General features: G+C 33.9%; 1 protein-coding gene across 1 annotated transcript; it reads left to right on the top strand.

Moving 5' to 3' along the window:
• Window positions 1-435: 435 nt before the first annotated feature.
• LOC128206550 (sterile alpha motif domain-containing protein 9-like) lies at window positions 436-19,774 on the top strand. The gene is given in 15 exon segments (XM_052909107.1): window positions 436-810; window positions 1,543-1,700; window positions 2,267-2,830; window positions 3,406-3,711; window positions 4,218-4,422; window positions 5,294-5,373; window positions 5,899-7,589; window positions 7,592-10,219; window positions 10,416-10,554; window positions 11,000-11,191; window positions 15,144-15,263; window positions 16,041-16,166; window positions 16,555-16,761; window positions 17,689-17,802; window positions 18,190-19,774. Coding segments are annotated over 13 exon segments (6,441 nt in total). The 5' UTR covers window positions 436-810; window positions 1,543-1,700; window positions 2,267-2,268; the 3' UTR covers window positions 18,261-19,774.
• Window positions 19,775-21,566: the final 1,792 nt, after the last annotated feature.

Consider the following 21,566-nt stretch of genomic DNA (forward strand, 5'->3'; position numbering starts at 1 on the left):
GTAGCAGTTAATATTTAAGTGGTATCTTCTCATTTTACCCCACAATAATTGGTCATTATGTGACGAAACAAACCAGCATGTAAGGTTGATTATTAATAACAAATGCAAAAAAGCTGTTAAGTACAAACTTACTCAGAAAAGAAAATAATTAAACAAAATTCTGTTTAAACAAAAATTAATGGGACCCAATTGTTAGTTCATGTAAGATGTATGCAATCCCGTAATATCGTCATTGAATAGTAGAATACACCTTGTGAACAAATTGTAGTTTTCACGACCGATTAAGATTTTTTGAAAATGAAGAAGCGTATTAATAAAGATATCAAATGTAAGCGCTCTAATTATGGACATTGCATAACCTCATTATGGTGGCAAGGGATCGATAACGACGTTCTTCTCATGAGTTAGATGAAATATTAAACTTGTAAGTATAATTGTTTTAACATTTTAAACGCAGAAAGTGTTTTTGATGAATTCTATTGTCAGATGTTTGCTCAATATGTGAATTATATAAACACTAGTTAGTTAAAAAATGTACATTAAATTAGCTATAACAAGGACATTTATATATTACTTACGTGTTCAATATGGCGGCTTTTACAGATAAGAGAAGTAAACCGTGATTTAAACCCATAGTTGTAAAGCTGCTAACATACATATTGAATATTGCATATCAAATTTATAACAATCGTAATCTTTTTATTGCTTTCATTTATAAAGCAATGAATAAATGTGTATGCTATGACGAACCTGTCTTCTTAAGTGGAAGATATGCGATGTTATCGGAGCTTGTTTGAGATCACAATTCGGGTAGGTATTGATTAGTGTTTGAAAGCGGGGGATTCTTTTTGCATTTATACTCGTCAATATAATCCACAATAGGGAAGCGATTCGTATATTTATTGAAATAGCTGTGGCACACAACTTATGTAATGCTCTAATGAAACGATTTTTTTAAGTTATTTTAGTACTATTATCTACTGAAATTTCACCCAAGATCAGTTAACTTCATTCGAATCTCGTTGGCTCGAACTCGCTTGGCTCGATTTCCTCGTTGGCTCGAACTGGATGTAAAGGACCGATTTTTTAATACTGAAGGCAAGCATTCCCGCTTGGGTCGAATTTCCCGAGGCTCGATGTATTATCGCCGGTCCCTGCGACTTCGAGCCAACGGGGTTCGACTGTATAGCTGTGCATATGGTTATTAGAGTGTGTGTTTCTGTTTGATAATACCCTTTTCCCTCCAGTGTTTTAACTGTTTATAGATAAAATGTATTTTGCATTTATTTCATTTTACTAAACTATACAATAACTTTGGATAACTTGGAGTAGACAAAGTCACACTAGCGCTAAAGTCATCATATTATGCGGTTATGTGGTACAATGAATGGAGATTGAGACCTGAATTAAGAATTTTGAATGATCTCGAGGCCTGTTTAAAACAAACTGAATTGTGAACCTTAGATAAGACTGAACTACTCAGATGTTTGTTTTCCTTTTTATTTCAATGACTTGTAAACACGTATACGTGTCAATGTTTAGGTGATTATATTCAGCTGATCTTCTTGAGGATTTGGAGTATTGATGACGTACATTGAATATAAAGAGGGTGGCATGATATTACAACTGTTTCAAGCAGTTGTTCTCCTCCATTGTTTCCAAAATGCTTGACGGACGCCATTAAGGGCTATAGATCTCAGGTGAGCGATAAAGTTTCTAAATGACTGTTGTTACGCTTTTTTTTACATTGGTGACAATGAAAGGGCTCATTTTAAAATATGAATGCTTCAATCAGTGCGTGTCCGGTTAGCGCAGTGGTTAGTGCACTCACTTTTCACAAAGGCGACCTGAGTTCGATTCGCGAACTTGGCACATGTTAGTTTGGGTTGTGGTAACCAAGTCCGAAAAGTGGGTTTTCTCCGGGTACTCCCATTTCCCCGACGACACAAGACTACAATCTCGCGCAAACGAGAGTGATTAATATAAGATACAATAAGTTGCTTCACACTTTAAACTTAATCAGTACTATTCTGCCTGCATGTGTATGCAATGTGATGTTTGTGGAGTTTTGTGCTTCCAAGTTTCTTGTTTGTGATTTTTCGTTTTTATGTTCTATGTCTTTGGCGTTTACCCAGTGCCATTAAACCGGGTTTAAGTTTAAACTTTTTTCTGTAATTATTTTTACATTAATACTGACCATGTATGCGTAGTGATGATTTGTATCATGATGTGTAAATATTGTTGATAATTAAGGGTATCTTTACAGCAATGGCAAGCTCTGGTCCAGACAGAGAAAGCATCTTCGGAAAGAGGAACAACATTGATGCAAATAATTTCCATCGTTTAGTTGGTCTACAATATGAATGTGGAACTACCGTCCTTAGAAAGTATTTGACATTTTATATCTCCAAGATAAGGAAAACCAATGTAAATGACTTTTTGAAAGGTCTATCATTGAAGTTGCAAACAGAAATTAAGGACTTAACTCTAGATGCATTCGACATCACATTACTCACCAAAATTATCCTTGACGAATGCAAGCCAACTGGGGATATCAAAAAAGCAGTCAGGGCGCTGAGAGAATGTCGGAATGAAATTGCTCATAACCCAAAAGGAGAAATAAATGGAAAATCACAGTTCAACAAAGCTAGTCAAAACATACTAACAATTGCGATCTCACTTGGTGATGACGTTAAACGTCAATTTGCGGAGAGAATGAATGAATTACACCAAAGTGAACTCGTGCGCTCTTACAGTATCGTCGATATCATCAAATACAACGAAGAATTGCTCGAAATGAGACTTGTATATTCTGCGCCAGACGGGGAGCGTAAGACAAAACATTTCTTTTTGTTTAGCCATTATCATAAATATGCTTGCAAAAAAGTAAACTTAAAAAGGATGCATGTTATAAAAGGTTCGACAAATTATCGTTAAATAAATTTCATGTTTTAATATTGATTTGTTAAGTACACGGAATTGATGTAAAATGTTTCAAGAAGTTAATTGGTTGTGGAAATGTTTTAACATTGGTTAGAAAAAAATAAATGTTTAAGGGAAAAGAAAAGGAATAAATTTCATTTTGAAATGCAGTAATTTACACTTTATAATTGTGTTTTTTTGCGAAAACATTCAGGACTCAACGTTATTTGCGCTGTTTGTTAGATTGTTTTTGTGTCGGCTGTCTTTTAAAACACATACTAAAATGTATTACAACGTTAGTTTGATTTCATAAATATTTACTCACTCCTACGCACAGGGTACAGAAGATAGAAAATTCAGTTCTCTATATGCTTATCAAATATTGCTAACCCTGAGCCAATTTCTAACCCCTGTGTGCAAGAGTCTACTCTAAATATTTGGTATGAATCCACCTATTTTATAAACTTGTAAATCAAATTACAGAAGCAACGTCTTTGGAGCCTGAAGTCATAAAACTCATGCTTTGTAAGTGGTCGCGGCAACTTGCACGTATTTCCGATGTGTCGAGTTTCTTGGAAAGACTAAAACAAAACGGAGTTATCAATGAAATGGAGAAAAGACACGTCGAACAAGCATACTCGTCTGGGGGCCAGATTGAGAAGCTGATTTTATACATTGTACAACATGCTACAAAAGAAACGACATTCAAGTTCTGTGCTGTGCTACGAGAAAGACATCCGCATCTAGCAGACCTTATCGAGATGAAAGAACATGATGGACTAGAAATAGGTATTAACAATTTGATTGTTAAACTTCAAAACTATTTACATCCTGAAATGTATATCAACAACGCACGTCCTTGCACGACATGTTTAACGTGATTTAGTATGATATATACGCTACAGATGCTGTAGAAAACAAAATTTATATATACACACATATATATATATATATATATATATTACATTGTTGACATTTGCGTAAAGTAACACCTGTAACTCATAGTGTCAATGTAACTATATAACCTCCATTCGAAGCTCGTTCTTTTTTCGGAGAAAAAATCGCACTATTGTGAAGTCTGTGTGTTTTGTATGTCTGCAAAAAGGGAACAGACGGGCGTTAGCGGTCCTCCCTCGGCACTTTTGTCGCATGTTATATGCACAGCCTTACTCTTTAACTATGTTGATGTAAACATTCAAAAAGAATGATATGTATATCGATGCATATATGCAGCCTTTGTAGAAACATGACATCCTGTAAAGCATATTAACTGTATTGAGAGTGTGTTTTTGTAGATGAATATCTTGCCTCCCAGCAACGCAGATCAATTATGAATGCTCTCCAAGATCTTACCTATGATGAAGAAGGTAGTAAAGTTGAGTGTGAAATGGTCCACATAAAAGTAGAAGAATGGATACAAACGCCAGTGACCTTCCGAATGCTAGTGGCATGTCTCAAAGAATTATTTCCCGGTTTGAGATACGAGGAAGGGGACGCAAGGTAAATCGCTATAACTATCGCCAAAAATATTTTACATTTTGATACTACGACATTATTTATAATTACATCAAAATAATGCATATTTTTTTAAAGGGACGAAAAAATAAACACTCACAAAACGATTTCCTTCTGTCCTCCTTAGAAACCCTTACATAATTTTAACTTTTGCTTCTTATTTGCTCACATTAATAAAAGTTGTTTGCTTTTCAACAGTCAAGAGGAATTTACTTGCGTTTAAAGCGGCACAATATAGGTCAATGCCAAAATATATCATTTAATTTTAAAGCATTATTATGTTGAACTTTTTGAATTTGATGATAAAAACAAAAGCTAAAACAAAATCATCACAATATATCAGCGATGTCTTTTGCTCTTTTAAGTGGGGAATTTGTGGCCATGTTATTATGAATTAATAACAAAATAAAGGCTAATATCTGTGCACAAATAATAACATCGTTTAATATTTATGCGAAAAGCAACAGAAACAAGCTCAGTAGCAAAATGTTTAAACATAAACCCGGTTTAATGGCACTGGGTAAACGCCAAAGACATAAAATCACAAACAAGACGAATTATTTCAACATAATTATGTACCGAAAAGCAGTTGTCTAAATGTTCAAAACTCAATGTTATAAATATCATTTTAATTTCATCCCGTGACAGAGATGGTTCGAAAGCACAAGCTACATATTAAGTGCAAACAAGGCAGTCTCGTGATGACTGAAATGTACTGACAGTGTTTAACATACCTTATAATAAGTAGTAGTATTGATCTGTTTACATTTTGCAAAGACTACATTTAAAAGTTGGCTAGGAAAGTTGACGCGCAGTTATACGAATGATATAACGCAAACATGGACACTTTTTATAGATTTTTCGGACTACAATGGAAACAGAGAGCTGTAAAAACTGACTTGCATGGCGGAAGTATATGTGCGACAACCAAAACCGGTACATTGTAAATGAGGAGGAAGCATGATAGTTACCAGACCATTTACCAGGCATCTATATTCTGATCAAATCCCAAGGAATACATTTTTGAAAATCATGTTAATTTCCTTATTTTGAAAAATTAGTCCTTTTAATCTCATATCCAATTCGATTTTTCTAGCGATATATTTCACATATTATTGTCGCATTGCAATTTGCCTAAAAAACGCCTGGTTATGTCATGTGATGTGTTCATTTTTATTATGTTCTATTCGACAAATTAAATGTGATTTTCATATTGAAAATGAAACCTAGCTATCGCTCCAATCAATTCTTATTGATCATGCTGTTTAATCGACAAGAGCTTCATGACTGAAAGTACCATAGCATTGTATTCCACTGCATTATTCCGTTTTCAGTATAGGTTACATGTAAACTTCTAGTTGTGTGTTATTATCAATTAGTACGACTTGGGAAAACAAGCGTCGAAAAGGACATTATTTTCCAACCGTATTTCTGCACAATTGTTTTCTTTTCATGAAACAGACATACTTTCTCCACTACCGTCAATGGATATTGAAGAATTTTCAATTAGGGTGGGAAAAGAAGTAGGAAAAATTAGACAAGACCTTGAATTGCCATTTCAGGAAGCTTTTCGTAAAGAAGATATTTCCCCAAGTATATTTGTCAGCATGGAAAAGGATGAATTAAACAAATACATTGGACGACATTTAAAAGATCCAATTACCCTCGGTGTCGAAAAAACATTACTCATATTTCAAAACAAAGTTAAAGATTCTCTCAATAACACACAAACGATTTCTGATAACACATATACACCTGTCCGACTCAGAGAATTTGATCATTCGCCTAAAGACGATCTCAAGTATCCTATTGGTCCAGTGAAAACTGTTAGTTGTGGTCTGCTTGAACCCGTGCATAAGTTTGTTCACCTGACATCACTGACAAAATATCACATTGCAAAGGAAACCGTGCAATTCATTCAATCATGCATGAATGGTTTTAAAAACGGAACCATTCACTTTGGAATACAAACAGAAAGTCAAGAGTCTGGTCAAATCGTTGGTCTATCGACAAAAGCGCTTGCATGTGACGAAATAGATGCCGAAATACATCAAGCTATTCTCGATTGCTTCATTGAGAATCAAGCCCACGAGGCCATGTTCAGTTCTCGACCAGTTCAGAGCATTCCTGTTGAAGGAACGGATAAAGTAGTGTACGAAATCGACGTCGTTCCATCAGCAAACCTTTGCACCGACGAAATGATAACTGTTTCTTTTCCACCGAAGGGCCCCCAACATCAAGTGTGTTTCATGTATGATGCACAAAATGTATCTTTTACTATAGAAAAAGAAAAACTTAGAGAACTTTCAACACTTAAAAAGGGGCTTAGGAAAACGAGACTTTGTTTAGAAACAGCACGCTGGAATGACAATTGTGGCAAATACAGTCTACAGCGTTCATTGGCTGAAAAACTGAAAGGGCGGGGAATGAAATACGTAACAGACGAGTTAGACCCCTTTCTTGTTCTAGGGCCAATCACTGGATACTCAAAAGAAGATGAGATAAGATCAACAGTTCGTATGGAACATGTTTTTGCCTCATGCAAGTTCATTTTAGACTTTGACGATTCACCGAAATTACGTAAGTTGTCAGAAAAAGACTCGATAATGTATCGTGTTTTAACCACAGAAGACATTAAAAATGAAAAATCTATTTCATTACGTGATAAACCATGGATATATTGCAATGGACTCAAAGACTGCGCCTTGGCAAAAATGAACATTGTGAAATGGACAAAATTGCGCTTACAGCCTGTTCGGACACTTATGAATATTGTAAGAAATGATATTCAAATAGGAAGAGCATTAGCTGTGGTTTTAGTTTTCCACCCTCTAAATGAAGCGGATCCGCTTTTCGAAGTTAGAGATTGGATTAAATCCACCTTTAGAAACGAATGTTTGGTGATAACAGATGACGAGAAGAACATACAAGAACTAAAGGATAGTCTTCGCACAGTGATGAAGAAAGATGAGCTGGACAAATGTTTTCATACAGGGCTAAAATGGTCAGAAATTTCCAGTGTCATGTCGGCCGTATTCAAATTAAATGCTGATGTCGCATGCAAGCTACCATGTGGAAATGGTTTCTTTGTGACAATGACAAGCAAGGACAAGCAGAGCTTTACTGACATTGAAGTTATCGGGGGAGACGAGTGCGAGCAAGACTGGGAAAACTCAAAACCGTGGACGAACAAAAAGAAAAATGTCGCTCTGTCGCTACAGACTTCTACAAGGGAAGGAAAGTATCTTGGTGGAATTTCAAATTTGAAAACCAGGTTGGCAAAAGAAATGATTTTGATGAGCACAGATGTCAGATAAAAGAAAAGTTAAAATCAAAAACAGGAATGGCGTTAGTTGAGGAGTACGAAATAATGCACCACCCAGGGGCAGGAGGGACGACTCTTGGACGTCACTTATTGTGGCATTTTAGCCAGTTTCAAGGAGAGCCACAAAAGGCCTATCGGTGCTGCTTGGTGACCTGCGTATCAGAAAACACCGTTGAACAAATCGTTCGTTTCCGGGAATTTAGAGATAAGAATCACAGAAAGCCATTTATAGTACTTGTTGACAATCAAGCGGAGGAATCCATTTTGCAGCTTCGAAGAGACTTGAACGAGGCTGCTTATAAAAACGGTCAATCGGGGAAACTGTTTTGCCTTGTCATATATCTCACCCGTGTACCAGTATCTGGCGATAAGCAGTACACAAAAGATAAACGTCTTTTGACACATTCATTGACAGGAGGAGAAAAACATTGGTTCGACAAAAAATTCCAAGAACTAGAGGAAAGAGATGACATTGATGTGAATACATTGATTTTATTTAATGTATTACGTCATTCATTTGACAAAGAATATATTGCAAACATAACATCGAAACTAATGGAAGAAATCGAATCAAAGGAAGGAGAGATTCTCCAAATTCTATGTTTGATCTGTTCTTATGAGACCGACCAGCCAGTGCCTCAAACCATCTTTGATGAAATGATGCGGGCGACACTATCACACAGAGATTTAGAACTACTACCGTACGGCATCATGCATAGTGTTAGACAACTAGAACAATTGAAGCCACTAGACAGAGAAAACATTTGGAACATAAACAAATCCGATGCATTGGCGCTGCTTACATATGACATACCAGGAAAAGGAATTGGTATCATCTCGCAGCCACTGGCAAAGGCAATTCTTGAATATTTCAAGAAAAAGAAGAACATATCGTTGATTGAAATGGTAGATAATGCACTGGCATTAGCCGAAAAACATTCCGAACAGACGTATCTAACATCTGCTAAGTTTGTCAGAATGATTGGTATGCTCTTCAAAACAAGACAAGTAGAGGAAAATAAGAAGCAAACAAAACTGAAATTTTCAGCCCTCGTTCTTGATTTAGAAAAAGACGGTAATAAAACAGTTTTGGAAAGAATGAAACGCTGTTTTGAAATAACAAAAGACGCAATGGTTGGACAACAGCTGGCTAGGTTCTACATTCACATAGAAGAATATGAATCAGCTAAAAAAGAAATACAAAATGCCTTGGATATTAAGCCAAACAACGCCTATCTTGCAGATACGTATGGACAGATATATAAAGAAGAATTGAAAGTTACAAAAAAGAAGTATCTTTCGAGAGGAGAAGAGGCAAACAATAAGTTCGCCGGTCATTTAGTCACACTTGGGTTAAAGGCTGTGGAAAAGTTCAGAGCTGGGCAGGACATGGCGTTAAAAACTGATGACGACAGGGGTATGAGATGTTATCAAAATGAAGTCAAAACAAGTTTGTTTTTGCTGGAGATTTTCGAGAGGTTCAAATGTTACGTGGATAGAAGGGAATTCTGTCGATATTTAAATGACCGACAGTATGATGTCAAAGATTCTCCTTTTAAGGATCTTTATACCATTTGTCCAGAAATAGAACTACTCCGAAATGGATCGGATTGGCAAACTCACTTGGATTCATCCTTAAGATACCTGGAAGAAACAAGTTATCAGGTTAGAAATTATCTACACTGTGTGAGCAAAGACGACGAAGTTCTACTGTTAACTTCGAGAGAAAGTTTCGAAAGGTTTTATGGTGATTTGTTGAAGACAGAAGAATTCAGATTTAAATATGGGCTAGGATTAAAACCGCTCATGAAAGCTTTAAATAAGGAACCAGAACGTTTTGCAGTTCGAGTTGCGGAAGCAAAAAGCAACATCGAAGGCAAACGACTTTCACATGTTGATAAAAGAGATCTTCTTGTCTTTCTTGGCGATGCAATAATTCGGACGTCTGATCGCACAACACGATCCAAACAAGCAAATCAACCTTGCAGCAACGATGAATACAGGCAATTACTTAGGTGTAGTACAGGATTAGTAGTCTTGGAAAGAAAATTAAAGGGACGCAAATATCTCGAATCTTACCTGTATTACGCTATGTTGCACTGGCCATTACAATCAAGAGTGAGTCTGGCATTAGAAACATTGGCAAGTGCTAATTCCTACACAGAAATTCTGAAGGAATGGAACAGGGTTTACAAAGACAATCACTTCATAATGACTCCGGAACTTAATAGGGTGAAAAAACCGAAGAATTATTTTGCTGTAGGAAATGGTACACCTGGCTGCGATATCGTCGACCTGGAGTCTATACGGAAAGAATGGAAGGGAAGGAAAAAGGCGTCTGGTCGGTATCGTCGGCCAGTATTCAGGGACCATTTCTGGAAAGAAGACTTTGTTGAAGATGAGTTACTGAGACTCACCGGTATAGTAGATGGCGATGGTCTACACATAGCGCATGAAGTAAGAATGTAGTATTGTTATTATAAAACCTCTTCTAAGAGACTATGCATTCTACTGAATTTAAAAGCTCATGTTCATGTAAAGAATGGATAAACACAACTGCACACTGTTTCCATATATAAAATAAATAAATCATGGAATAGTTTAATCGTAAGTTAAACAGATCTATAACACTTGTATGTTTGATATATTTAAGGTCATTTATCACAACAGGAAAAGACATACGTTTGCTATCAAAACCTACTATCCTTGTGAAAAATTCAGCAACAGACCAGTGACTTTTGTACTGGGTTTCACGTGGAGAGAACCTAGAGCATTTGATGTGCGCGCTAAGGGTACGTTTTCTACGCAGGCTAATTTAAACAGTGCAATGTTATATATATATATATATATATATATATATATATATATATATATATATATATATATATATATATATATATATATATATATATAACATATATATATATGTGATTATAATTTTTAAAGACCGTATTTGCCACATGAAGATGCTAAAGCATTAACATATTTCCACATGCCTTTTTAAACTAAACTATATTTTTCAATATATCTGCTTCAAAGAAAACGTCTAGCAAAAAGAAAAGCCTGAAACAAAAACAATGTTTTACGGCTTTTTCTTTAGTAACCTGCAATATCGATACAATACTGAATACCTTAGAATCAATAAGCATCTGTTGTGTTATACTACTAAACATCGAACGTCATCTACATTTAAATGGGAAGCGGGTCTTTTATTGTATCTTTATTGTATTTATTTAGACGACAGTTTGGACATGGATGAGTTGCGTACATCTCAAGGTACGTCTTCAGACAGCGATGAAACAGAGATAATTCAACAACAAGATAGTGACACTGAACAAGTTATAAAAAGCGATGACTCTTCTGGGGAAGAACGTCGAAGTATTAAATCCCAACGCCTTAGTTCGGACACGGATGAAGATTTGATAGCTGGTATGTATACTTTTATGTCGGGTTATATCGCATAAACGAGGTGTTTCAGGAACAATTTTCAACATCATAAATTTATGCCTTATACAGTATAGAGAAGAAATGTATGTTTCCCTGAAAATGGGATTTCTTCACATTCTAAAAACAGTGAAATTTTTCGTTGTAAATACAAAATATTTACGTTATTACACAATGTTCGTGAAGCCCAAATGTTGCAAACGAAAACAACGTTAAAATTAAAATGACAATTGGCCAATATTGTGAAAGTTTGAAAGACTAATAAGTTAAAATGTACTATTATGACGCTTACCGAGAATGTTCAGAGCAGCATATAGTCGCCGACTGGTTCCTATGTGTGTCCGTGTGTCCGTCCGTCCAATTTTATTTGTCCGGGCTATTTCTTTACAACCACCTGCTGGCTTTCATGCACTGTTTATGGGAAGCTTCGCTATTACAAGTAATTCATCAGAACGTTAAGGTTCGGTTATTTTTGACAGTGTTATGGCCCTTTTAATGTGTATATAGTGTGATAAAGGTTCTCTCGTATCAGACTTTTTATTAGTTTCTACAGCCTCGAATTTAATGAAATATAACGCGAAGCTTTATTTACAAGAGTAGATTCGCATATTAGCAGCAAGATTCGGTTCGATTATTCTGATAGAGTTGAGGCCCCTTTTATTGTTATAAAGTATAATATAGAGCAATTCCTTTGCTAGTACCACCATTACAGAATTTAAATTAAGAATTAGTTTATGAAAGATAAAAAATCATTTAATGCGTTCCCTTCAAATTTGTATCAAATCGGGTAGCAATTATTTAGGTTAAAACTATTTTTGTCGATTAATTAATTTAGTTTAACAGTGTTTGTATGTGCAAAATGTAAACCCCTGGATGATACTTGAACGTTTTCGGTACATAACCTTTGTATCATAGTACTAAAGTGGTAAGGTATAGTTGTCGATTGAAAAGTTTAATAAATCAAATGAAATCTGAAACAATAACTAAGCGAACCACAAATGAATGGCAAAAGCCGAATTACCTTGCACACGTTATTTTGATAGGTAATCTATTTATGCCATTGTTGAAATAGAAAATTGGGATTGAAATCACAGCGCGTGACTGAAATAGTATTAACTGTATATTTCGAATAAATAAGTTGAAATACATAACTTAATGGTTTTTAAATTGAAATTTAATAATTACTGATAAGTTCTCCTAAAGAATATTAATCACTATCTATAGACTCAAAAACAGCAACGATTACTATACGATTGTGTTTAAATAGCATGCTATTTTATGACAACTCATCATTAGGTTGTAACAAACCATTTATTTCATATTGCCAAATCCATTGCTGTATTGTGTATAGTTCCATTTTCATATGACTTTTATCTTACAACACATTGTCGTTGTTCGGATTTTCACTGTCCAAACTGAGTAAAGCGTAAAGATAGCAAATTGCCAAGCTTTTACCAAAGTGTTTTTGATTTATTGATATTATAGTTAGGCTGTATTATTCGACCGTCGACAACACATATATCGCATCAGGAATACGAATAAGTACTATAACAAAACATGCAAATCTCGCACCAATATACCAAATCCTTGTTTTATTATGTGTGTTACCATGACAACTTTTTCAACCTGTTAATGCCATATCATTTCACACAAAAATGAAATATTACTGTTGCTTGGACGTTGGTCCTGTGTTATCAACTGTAATATTTGTAAAGCATAACGTCGAACAATAAAAGGCTTATAGGGCTTGTGTATATTGTATTACCACTTTATTCAGTTAACTATATTGTGTATTATTCAAACTATGTCGAAACGGGTGCAAATTGTATTCATGAATCATTAACATTTTGCATTGCAAATATTTCATATTTTTACCCAAGGTTGCAATATTATTAGTTTTTATTACCCTGAACAGATGGCGGACATTAAAACAGAAATAAATATAGTAAATAATTACTTAAGTTGCATGTAATCATTTAAAACGAGTTTCCCCATTGTTGAATTAGGAATTCATTGTTTATTAAAGGTTCAACAAACTTTTTTTAGTAATTGAACCCATATATATTCTTCATCATATAAAATGATGTTTATATTTGAAAAATATATAAACAAAGGCGACATTAGGTATGAAAATGAAACTAGAAATAACTATAGTATTAATTATATTAAAAAGGAAATATATATACTTAATAATGATAATGGACTTAAAGATGTAAGATTATAAGTATCTTCCATGGCCGAGAGTGTTATATAGGTTCATTTCGACCCGAGCGTAAGGTGTTTTGCGGAAACGAGGTTTCCGTAAAACACCCTGCGCGAGGGTCGGGATGAACCTATTGTACACGAGCGGCTATGGTAGATGCATTTTCCCCCACCTCAGTTAAACAAAATTAAGTAAAAATGTGTTTTTTTTTGCTGGAACTCTTTTGTGTTTAGTGAAAATAATTGCGTATGGATTTGCGATAATTCGTGGTTGTCATGGATATGCGCGCAGTGATTCAGATTATGTTAATAGTCAAATCGGTCTTTAAATAGTTCTAAGGAGAGTGAAGCATTATTTCTTGAAAGATGTGTGAAAACTATTTTATGGTGACATTTGAAGCGAGAAATAATAAATTAGGATTCTAAATATTCCACATGTCAAGATTTCCATAATGCTACAGACGACAGTCTTCAACAAGGGAGGTAATTACGATGTGGTCACCATTAAAAAGGAGTTCCATACGGGCATTTTATCTTCGACCGTGGGCAAGATATGAATTTCTAGCATGGTTAAATTATTGGATCTACTTATCTGAGATGGGAGAAAAGTATATACTATTCCATGCTGAGAGCTCATAGATATAAACGGTTAACACATTTATCTTTTTTAATTAAGATACTAAATTAATATTTTGACGTTGTGCAAACGTTTCTGAAAACAACTTGTTCAAATTAAACTGTATCTGAATAGTTCGTGTCTTGCATGAGATCAATGAATTCCCCTTTTTCAATGAGCGTAAATTGACATATTTATAACAGACACATAAAAAGTGAAATTCATATTCTATATCACCATTTTCACAGATGCAATAATGGTGCTAATGAGTTATTATATTTGACCGTATTTCAATACCTAGCTGGTGTTCGACATTTTGAAGACAATATATAAAAAAAATAGGTTTCCAAAGAATATTTAAAAACTTCACTGAATTGGGTTGTCATGCATCAAGTTATAGCTAAAGTTTTTGAACGGATCTTTCTAAATGGAACGATTTTAAATCGATTTTAAATCAATACCACTCGGATTTATCTTAGCATTTAAATAATGATTTTTGTGTTATTAACACCACACATGTGAAATATCATTTGCGTGTAACACAACAAAAAGCGTGTCAGGGTTTTCATATTATAGAATTATTAATTTTTGCTGTTAGAAAAAAGATCATAACATTTTAAAAATGAGTTGTTGTTTTTTAAATGTCTACATTTCACCATGTTTATTCAGGATTGCAATAAAGATAGTATTTTTAATGTTGTTAAACTTGTGTAATGTTCTTTTTTGCCTGTGAAGATTTTTAAAATTAATGGATTTGAAATGTTAGGAGATAATTTTTGATTTGCCAAACACCTTACTTAATTACGTGTAATTCACATATCGAAATATTCTTACAAACATTAGATATGTGCTATAAAATGGTTGAATTAAAGTTAAGGTAGTTGCATTTAGTTGTATTTGTATTATCTTTGCTATAGTTTTGAACAGAGAGTGACTCTTAATCCTGAGAAAGTTCAGAAATAACATGTAAAAAAAGAATGAAAAAAAGGTTGTTTATGTTGTTCTGGATTTACTTCCGCGAACAAAAAAGAGTTTGTAATTTGTGGTGCGCGTTTAAAGGTTAAAAGTAATTCAATCCATTGCTTAAGTTCGCATTGCAGTATATTATGTTGCTTTCAGAACCACAAGCATCTATAACACCAGTTAGACCGAAACTTTATAATGCTGCCAAGAAAGGAAAACAGATGACAAAGGGTGAACAACACAAAAGGTCCCTCACCGACGATCTAATATTCCAAGGTGTGTTTTATAAAAGTTTGAGTTATCTACATGGACATCTAAAACCTCTTCTTATTGCACATTTTTAAATCCCAAAAGACAGAATCAGGTTTTTAGAAAAATATCACAAACTTAATACCTCAAATGGCATAAGTTAATCAACAACTTATGGTTCTCATCATAAATAACCAAAATGTATTTCCTTATCTGTTATTCATATCAGACTGGTTCGGCGTCATGACAATAAATGTGTCCAGCGGGCCGTTCGAGGAAAATACTGACCAAACGTTGATTTATCTATAATATTCATTCAAAAACTGCTTGCGTTGTCTTTTGGTGTGTACTTTTTGTGCATTACAAAAACTCATTGGTCATTGACTCGTTCCCCTGAAGTTAAGAGTATAGCCTCATCAAAATGAAAGTTTAATGAAAAATGTTCGAGTTCAAGAGCTTGTCCCTGTAGTTTTCATTGTATTATTGTCTTGCAGAAAATATAAAAATATACCAATTGTTAAACTATATAGAGATATGGCTATTTTATAATCGGAGTCTCTAATAATATCATGTTAATCTATGAAACGTTTACATTAAATGACCTATCTTTAAAACCACAATGGAAAGTTTAATATAACAAGTTTTTTTATTAAAACACCGCCTTGTCAAAAATATTTTTTTATCTTGTTTTATAAATAAAGACAAGACATGATAGTTTATGTTTTTGTAGTGCGGGTTAAAAAATAACACTGTATCAATCGATTGCTAAAATCTACTATTTCATGGTATTTATATTATGTTTAGGCTCTGGAAAATCTATGAAACCAGTTCGACCGACACTTCACGATCACAATGCTGGCAAGGCACAAACGATGATGTCGAAGGGTGGCAAAAAAACAAAGTCAGCAATCCACAATCCAATCAACCAAAGTACGTTTGATTTTGTTTGATTTTACGTAACCCAAATAATAAAAAAAAACGTTTCTTTTGGGCCATTTTTCAAATTAAAATACATAGGAACTCATACAGAATATTAAATTCAATGACATAAAAAGGATTGTTTAGCAAACCAAAATCACCGACCCGGAGTTATTTCTCCTATTTGTATTTATTGTTCAGTTCATTAAAACTTTGTAGTGAAATAGATCATGTTCTCAACATTCTTAGCACAGATTACCACAGGAACCATTACCATTTCAAATGATGTATAACCTAACGACCACTAAAATATCATTGCGTACACCCTATTTTCAGTTGCAGCAAATACTTTTAACGAACCATAATCAAAATGTCAACCTGCGTTTTCCTACAATTTCAGCAAGTTCGATTAAAGCAGAATTCTTCGAGAACAAACTCGATGGTGAACATAAGAAACGCAAGTCATTGAATGATAAAACGATACATGCCACGATCAAGGGAGATGCTTCTGGCTTGGAAACATTGAAAAAGAATTCAGAGTTGGAAAATGATTCCTATGACGAGGACGTTCCTGATTCCTGGGAAGAACTCACTGCATTCAATATTGGTAATTCTATTGATTGTCTTGTATTAAAGATACCATATGTTAGTTTTAGATTTTTTGAAGAACATCGGACACTTACTTTTAAACAAATGTGGAATTACATTGAATGTTACATATGAAAATATAATGATCACTTTATGTTATATATGGAATCATTTATTATCCAATTAAACATCACCCCCCTCCCCTGTGCATCAAAGAAAATTATATATATATTTAACATATCAGATAATATATTTGTGAAATGTTTTGTTGCTGGAAAGGGGTGTACAGTATTTTTAATCCATACAACTGTTTTTCGTTATTCAGATAACTAAAGATGCATAAATCGATTAATTAGTTAAATGTTAAGCGAGGCTTAACACTAGTGAAAATCAATACATGTGCTAGTGAAAATCAATACATGTGCTTTTAGCTTATTAAATAAATCACCAATAGTAGCTAAATATGAACATTTAATAGATTTAGTGATATTCCTTCACCTTTAGACACTTAAACAATATTAGCGATTCAATTAATGAAGAATTGTGTTGTTGTTTTTTTCTAAAACCTAAGTGTGTTTATGAAAGGTTAGATAAATAATGAGGTTTATTCTTTAAAACTATATCCCTTGAATTTTGTATGAACTGTGTGCAACAGTGTTATTAAGGTTGTTCTTGGATGCAGAAAAATACAAAATACACACAGTCGTAGCATAAGCATGAATTAGAGTAACCATTACAAACAAATGTTAACACATACACTTAATTGTGTATAAATATGCATTGAAAAATAGGCAAATTCATATAGACAGTGTCCGAAGTCCTTAAGTCCTTTATGAAAAAAGTCGCTACAGTTGCATGAATTTGCATCTTTCACTTGTGACGTTCAGGCGGTAACATTAATTTAATTTTGTCTATCATAAACTTTCTATGATTCCAATGTTCTTAGAAACAGAAGGTGATGTGACACAGCCATTGACTGACAATGTATCTGAAAATGTACCAGCTCAGAATCCGAAACCAAAGGTTGGAGGACAAGCAATTAAACAGATACCGTCGAATGGTAAGACATGTTGATCTTTAATCAATACATATCAAGTCATATTTTACAACAAAAATAATTAAGAAAATAATAAGAAAGATCCGTTTGAAGTCGAATCCATGTGTGTGATTGTTTTGATTTTGAACAAGACGATTTATATTTTTACAGAGATGATCCAAAATATGTTCTTTCGTATTCGTCTGTATCTTGATTTTTGATATTGAAAATAGCTTTTTTCATTTGCAAAAGAAATCAGTGATAATGGACTTCATACATTATCTATATCAATTTGCTTATCATTTTTATATGTTGAACCTAAATAATAACATTCTTAAGATAGTGCCCGGTGTCCTTTTTATGGTAAATTATAAATGACGAAACGAATTATGAACGGCTGTATATTTCCAGAGGAAAGGGCCAGAATACTATATGAACGAAGACGACAGAAAAGCAAACGAAAGAAAAAACGGAACGATTAGGCTGTTCTAAAATTGCCTAAGTTAGATAGAAAGTGATCTTAGATATTTGATAAAAGTGCTGTCAATTTGTTGTGAGACTTTGGCATGATATTTCTAATGTATCATTCAAGCATATTTAGGTTGTGTCACAAAATGATTGTAAAAAAGGAATATCGATCAGATATAAAACATCCATTTAGGCAGTTCCTGCAACACACTTTGTATAGTGTTTGTACATACGCAAATTGCTTCGTCAATCATGTATTCGTAGGACGTTAATATAATTTGTTTTCGATGTAATTAATGTTCATTGTAACTTAAACAATCATTTTCCAATTTCCATCGTTGTTGACCAATTTGTACACGTATTATTTCCTGGAGATGCATTGCAGTTACAAGACTTCAGTAATATTATAAATATAAGGATTGATTCTTATGTGTCGTGTGTTCAGGCTGTATGAACGCTTTGTCCGAGATTTTGCAAAGCCAGGTAGCGCGCTACTGCATGAACGCATGAAATATGCAAAAAATAGAACAATCCATTTATTTACATTTTTTCAATTTTCAATAACTTTATCACGAAAGGTCGACCGGTTCATGCAAAATGAATGCAAATCTTGCCGTACAGACAATCAAGTGAAATTGTAAATATTTGGTATTATAATTACTATCGGTGGTTATAAAATATTTACTTTTGATTTTTGTTTAGGAGCTTTATCATTGAAGCTTTTATTGCATTATTGTGTAACATAGCAACTGACGTATATCTTTGTTAAGAATTTTTGAAGAATAACTGTTTTATTGTTTTATTTGTTTTGGATTTGTTATTTTTTATTTGTTATCACTTCACTTCATTCATCACGGTTTATACAGTTGATTGTTCTTGTTTTGAAATTAACGATGTTGTATTTGAATGTTGCCATACATGTTATATTCTAAATATTATGATATGATATGATATATATTGACCCGATCGTTCAAAAATCCTCATATATTACTTACGTTTACGTTTACGTTTTATCCGTCAACACGTTTACTTATCAACACCGGTGTCAACGAACAACGTTGATCTTACCTTTCATTCGAATCCCTTTTGTTTTAATAATTAACAAGCGTTGATGTAACGCTTACGTGTTACGTGTTAACTTTAACAAGCGTTAATATACTTTCCTGCAAATAATCAATATACCATTCTATCGTTTTCTTAAAAGTATATACATTTTTACGTTCATATCTAAATTAACGACTATATGAATGCTGAATGCTTGAGTGCTTAGTTAAAAAGACATATGTGTTTGAGCGTAAAACCTTGCTCTAAATTTGACACGTTACGTTTAACGCTGAATATGAACGAACACAGGAGTTTTGAACAATCGAGTCATACTATTATTGAATTATTTTAATTGTGATGATGAATCTATCAGATAATGCGCTGTTTTGTTTTATCATCTGTTTGCTTTATATATTTACATAAACATTGATTAAATTTAAATACTTGAAGAAGTGAATTTGCGTTTATAAACACTGATAACTGATGTGTTGAGTGTCTTCGTCTTGCATCTTCAATACAAGTCTAATGTTAAATACAGTACGTTAGTTCAGTTCGTACAAGTCTATATTTGCGCGATAATGATGAACAAGATGTATGCTGATATATATCATGCTCGAGTTTGAATCAGGTTGAACCAGTTCTGTCATTCCTTTAAAGGAAAAGGAAATTTTCCCATGGCGGGGCCTGAGCAAACGCCATCTTACCTGGCTGGAGTACCCTCACAATTAGTTTATTACGTAACTGCAAAAGGTCTTTCCGGATTAACATAATATTTGGAACGGTGCTTTAGTTTATTTCCTCCATAAAGTTGTGATTTTCTCCAGCATTAAACTATTACCATTTCAAACAAAATAATCGTTCTCAACATGTTTATCTATTTATTATTTTTTTACGATAATTCTGCATTGTTTCATTTAGCGCAACGCAGTCGTTTTAGTTTCACTTTTTACCTGTCACTCGTCCCGAAACGCTGTGTACAGATGGCAGTACAATATGACCATACGGTATGACAATTATTAAGCTAACGCTCATAATGTACCGACAACGCTCCGTTAACTATTAAATATATATAATGACTAACCTATTAAGATATATATGCTACTTTTTGTGTACTGCTTCATACAAATACTTATTCTTCGAACAAAATTCGATTAAGGTAATATCAATCGAGAACTGGACACTGATCTTTAAAAACATCTGAAGCAGAGAGTAAACTTTTATTGCTAAATGTCGAGACCACTGTTAGTTTAGGCGATTTTAAACGATACCAAACCACCAGACACGTACTCCCGGATTGCTGGCCGTTTCAAGGTTCAACAATATGTTTATTTTCTGTGTATTTTTGATCGATCTGTGTTGTTTTGTACGCCGTTTGTCTTTGGGTGTGCGTCTTTAAGGTTTTAGCCCGCTGCCGTTAATAAAGGTTAGATGTTCGACAACCTGGTTTGTACCTGTAGTTTACATTGTATTTGTATACTTCTATTAATACATACAAAGCAAAGCGCCAATGGTTTGCCTATATATGTTTATTCTTGTCACGAGACTAAAATTGTAATTGCTAAATGGTGTAGTGAAAACAAAGCACATGTTCAGTCGCGTAGCTACATATAGGCTGCGTACGCCTGGGCCTACAACTTTTTTGAAAAATGACAAATTGAGATAACCCTTAAATGCAATAAAAATAGCTACTTTAACACTTTGAACAACTCTATATTTTTTTTTATTTTAACCATTGCAAGTTTGATGTTTATTTAAACAACGTGTAGGTGTATTGCTTGATTTTATTGCCATCATTGCAAATATAAGTAAGTGTGTGTAATGTGCATATTCAAGTCGTCCCCAAACTAATGTAGAACCAGCAGGCCTCAAGATTATTTAGGCCTAGCTACGCCACTGATGTTTGCTTTTGTAACACTTTGAACCCAGTTTTAACGTACGGGTGGAATGAAAACTGTCTCCACTTCGTGCGACAATACCATTCAAAGAAATAAATGAAAAGAAACAATGATCTGCATCTTCCAAAACATTTTTTGAAAATATTTGATAACTGCATGGAAATGATGTTCGTGTAAGTATTAATGCATTAGACATCGCCCAGCGCCCTGATCATTTTAATTCATTGACTGACCAGCCTTTGCTGAACAGCAGACGGTGTTGCCCTTATCAATTATGGATAAGTAGGCTTTTGTTATTATTGTAGATATCAGCAATTCAATTGTTGCCCTTATTAATTGAATTGGAAATATCTTCAATATATTTGAAGCTCTATTATTCAA

Source organism: Mya arenaria, chromosome 10 (assembly GCF_026914265.1).
Source record: "Mya arenaria isolate MELC-2E11 chromosome 10, ASM2691426v1".
NCBI lineage: Eukaryota > Metazoa > Mollusca > Bivalvia > Myida > Myidae > Mya > Mya arenaria.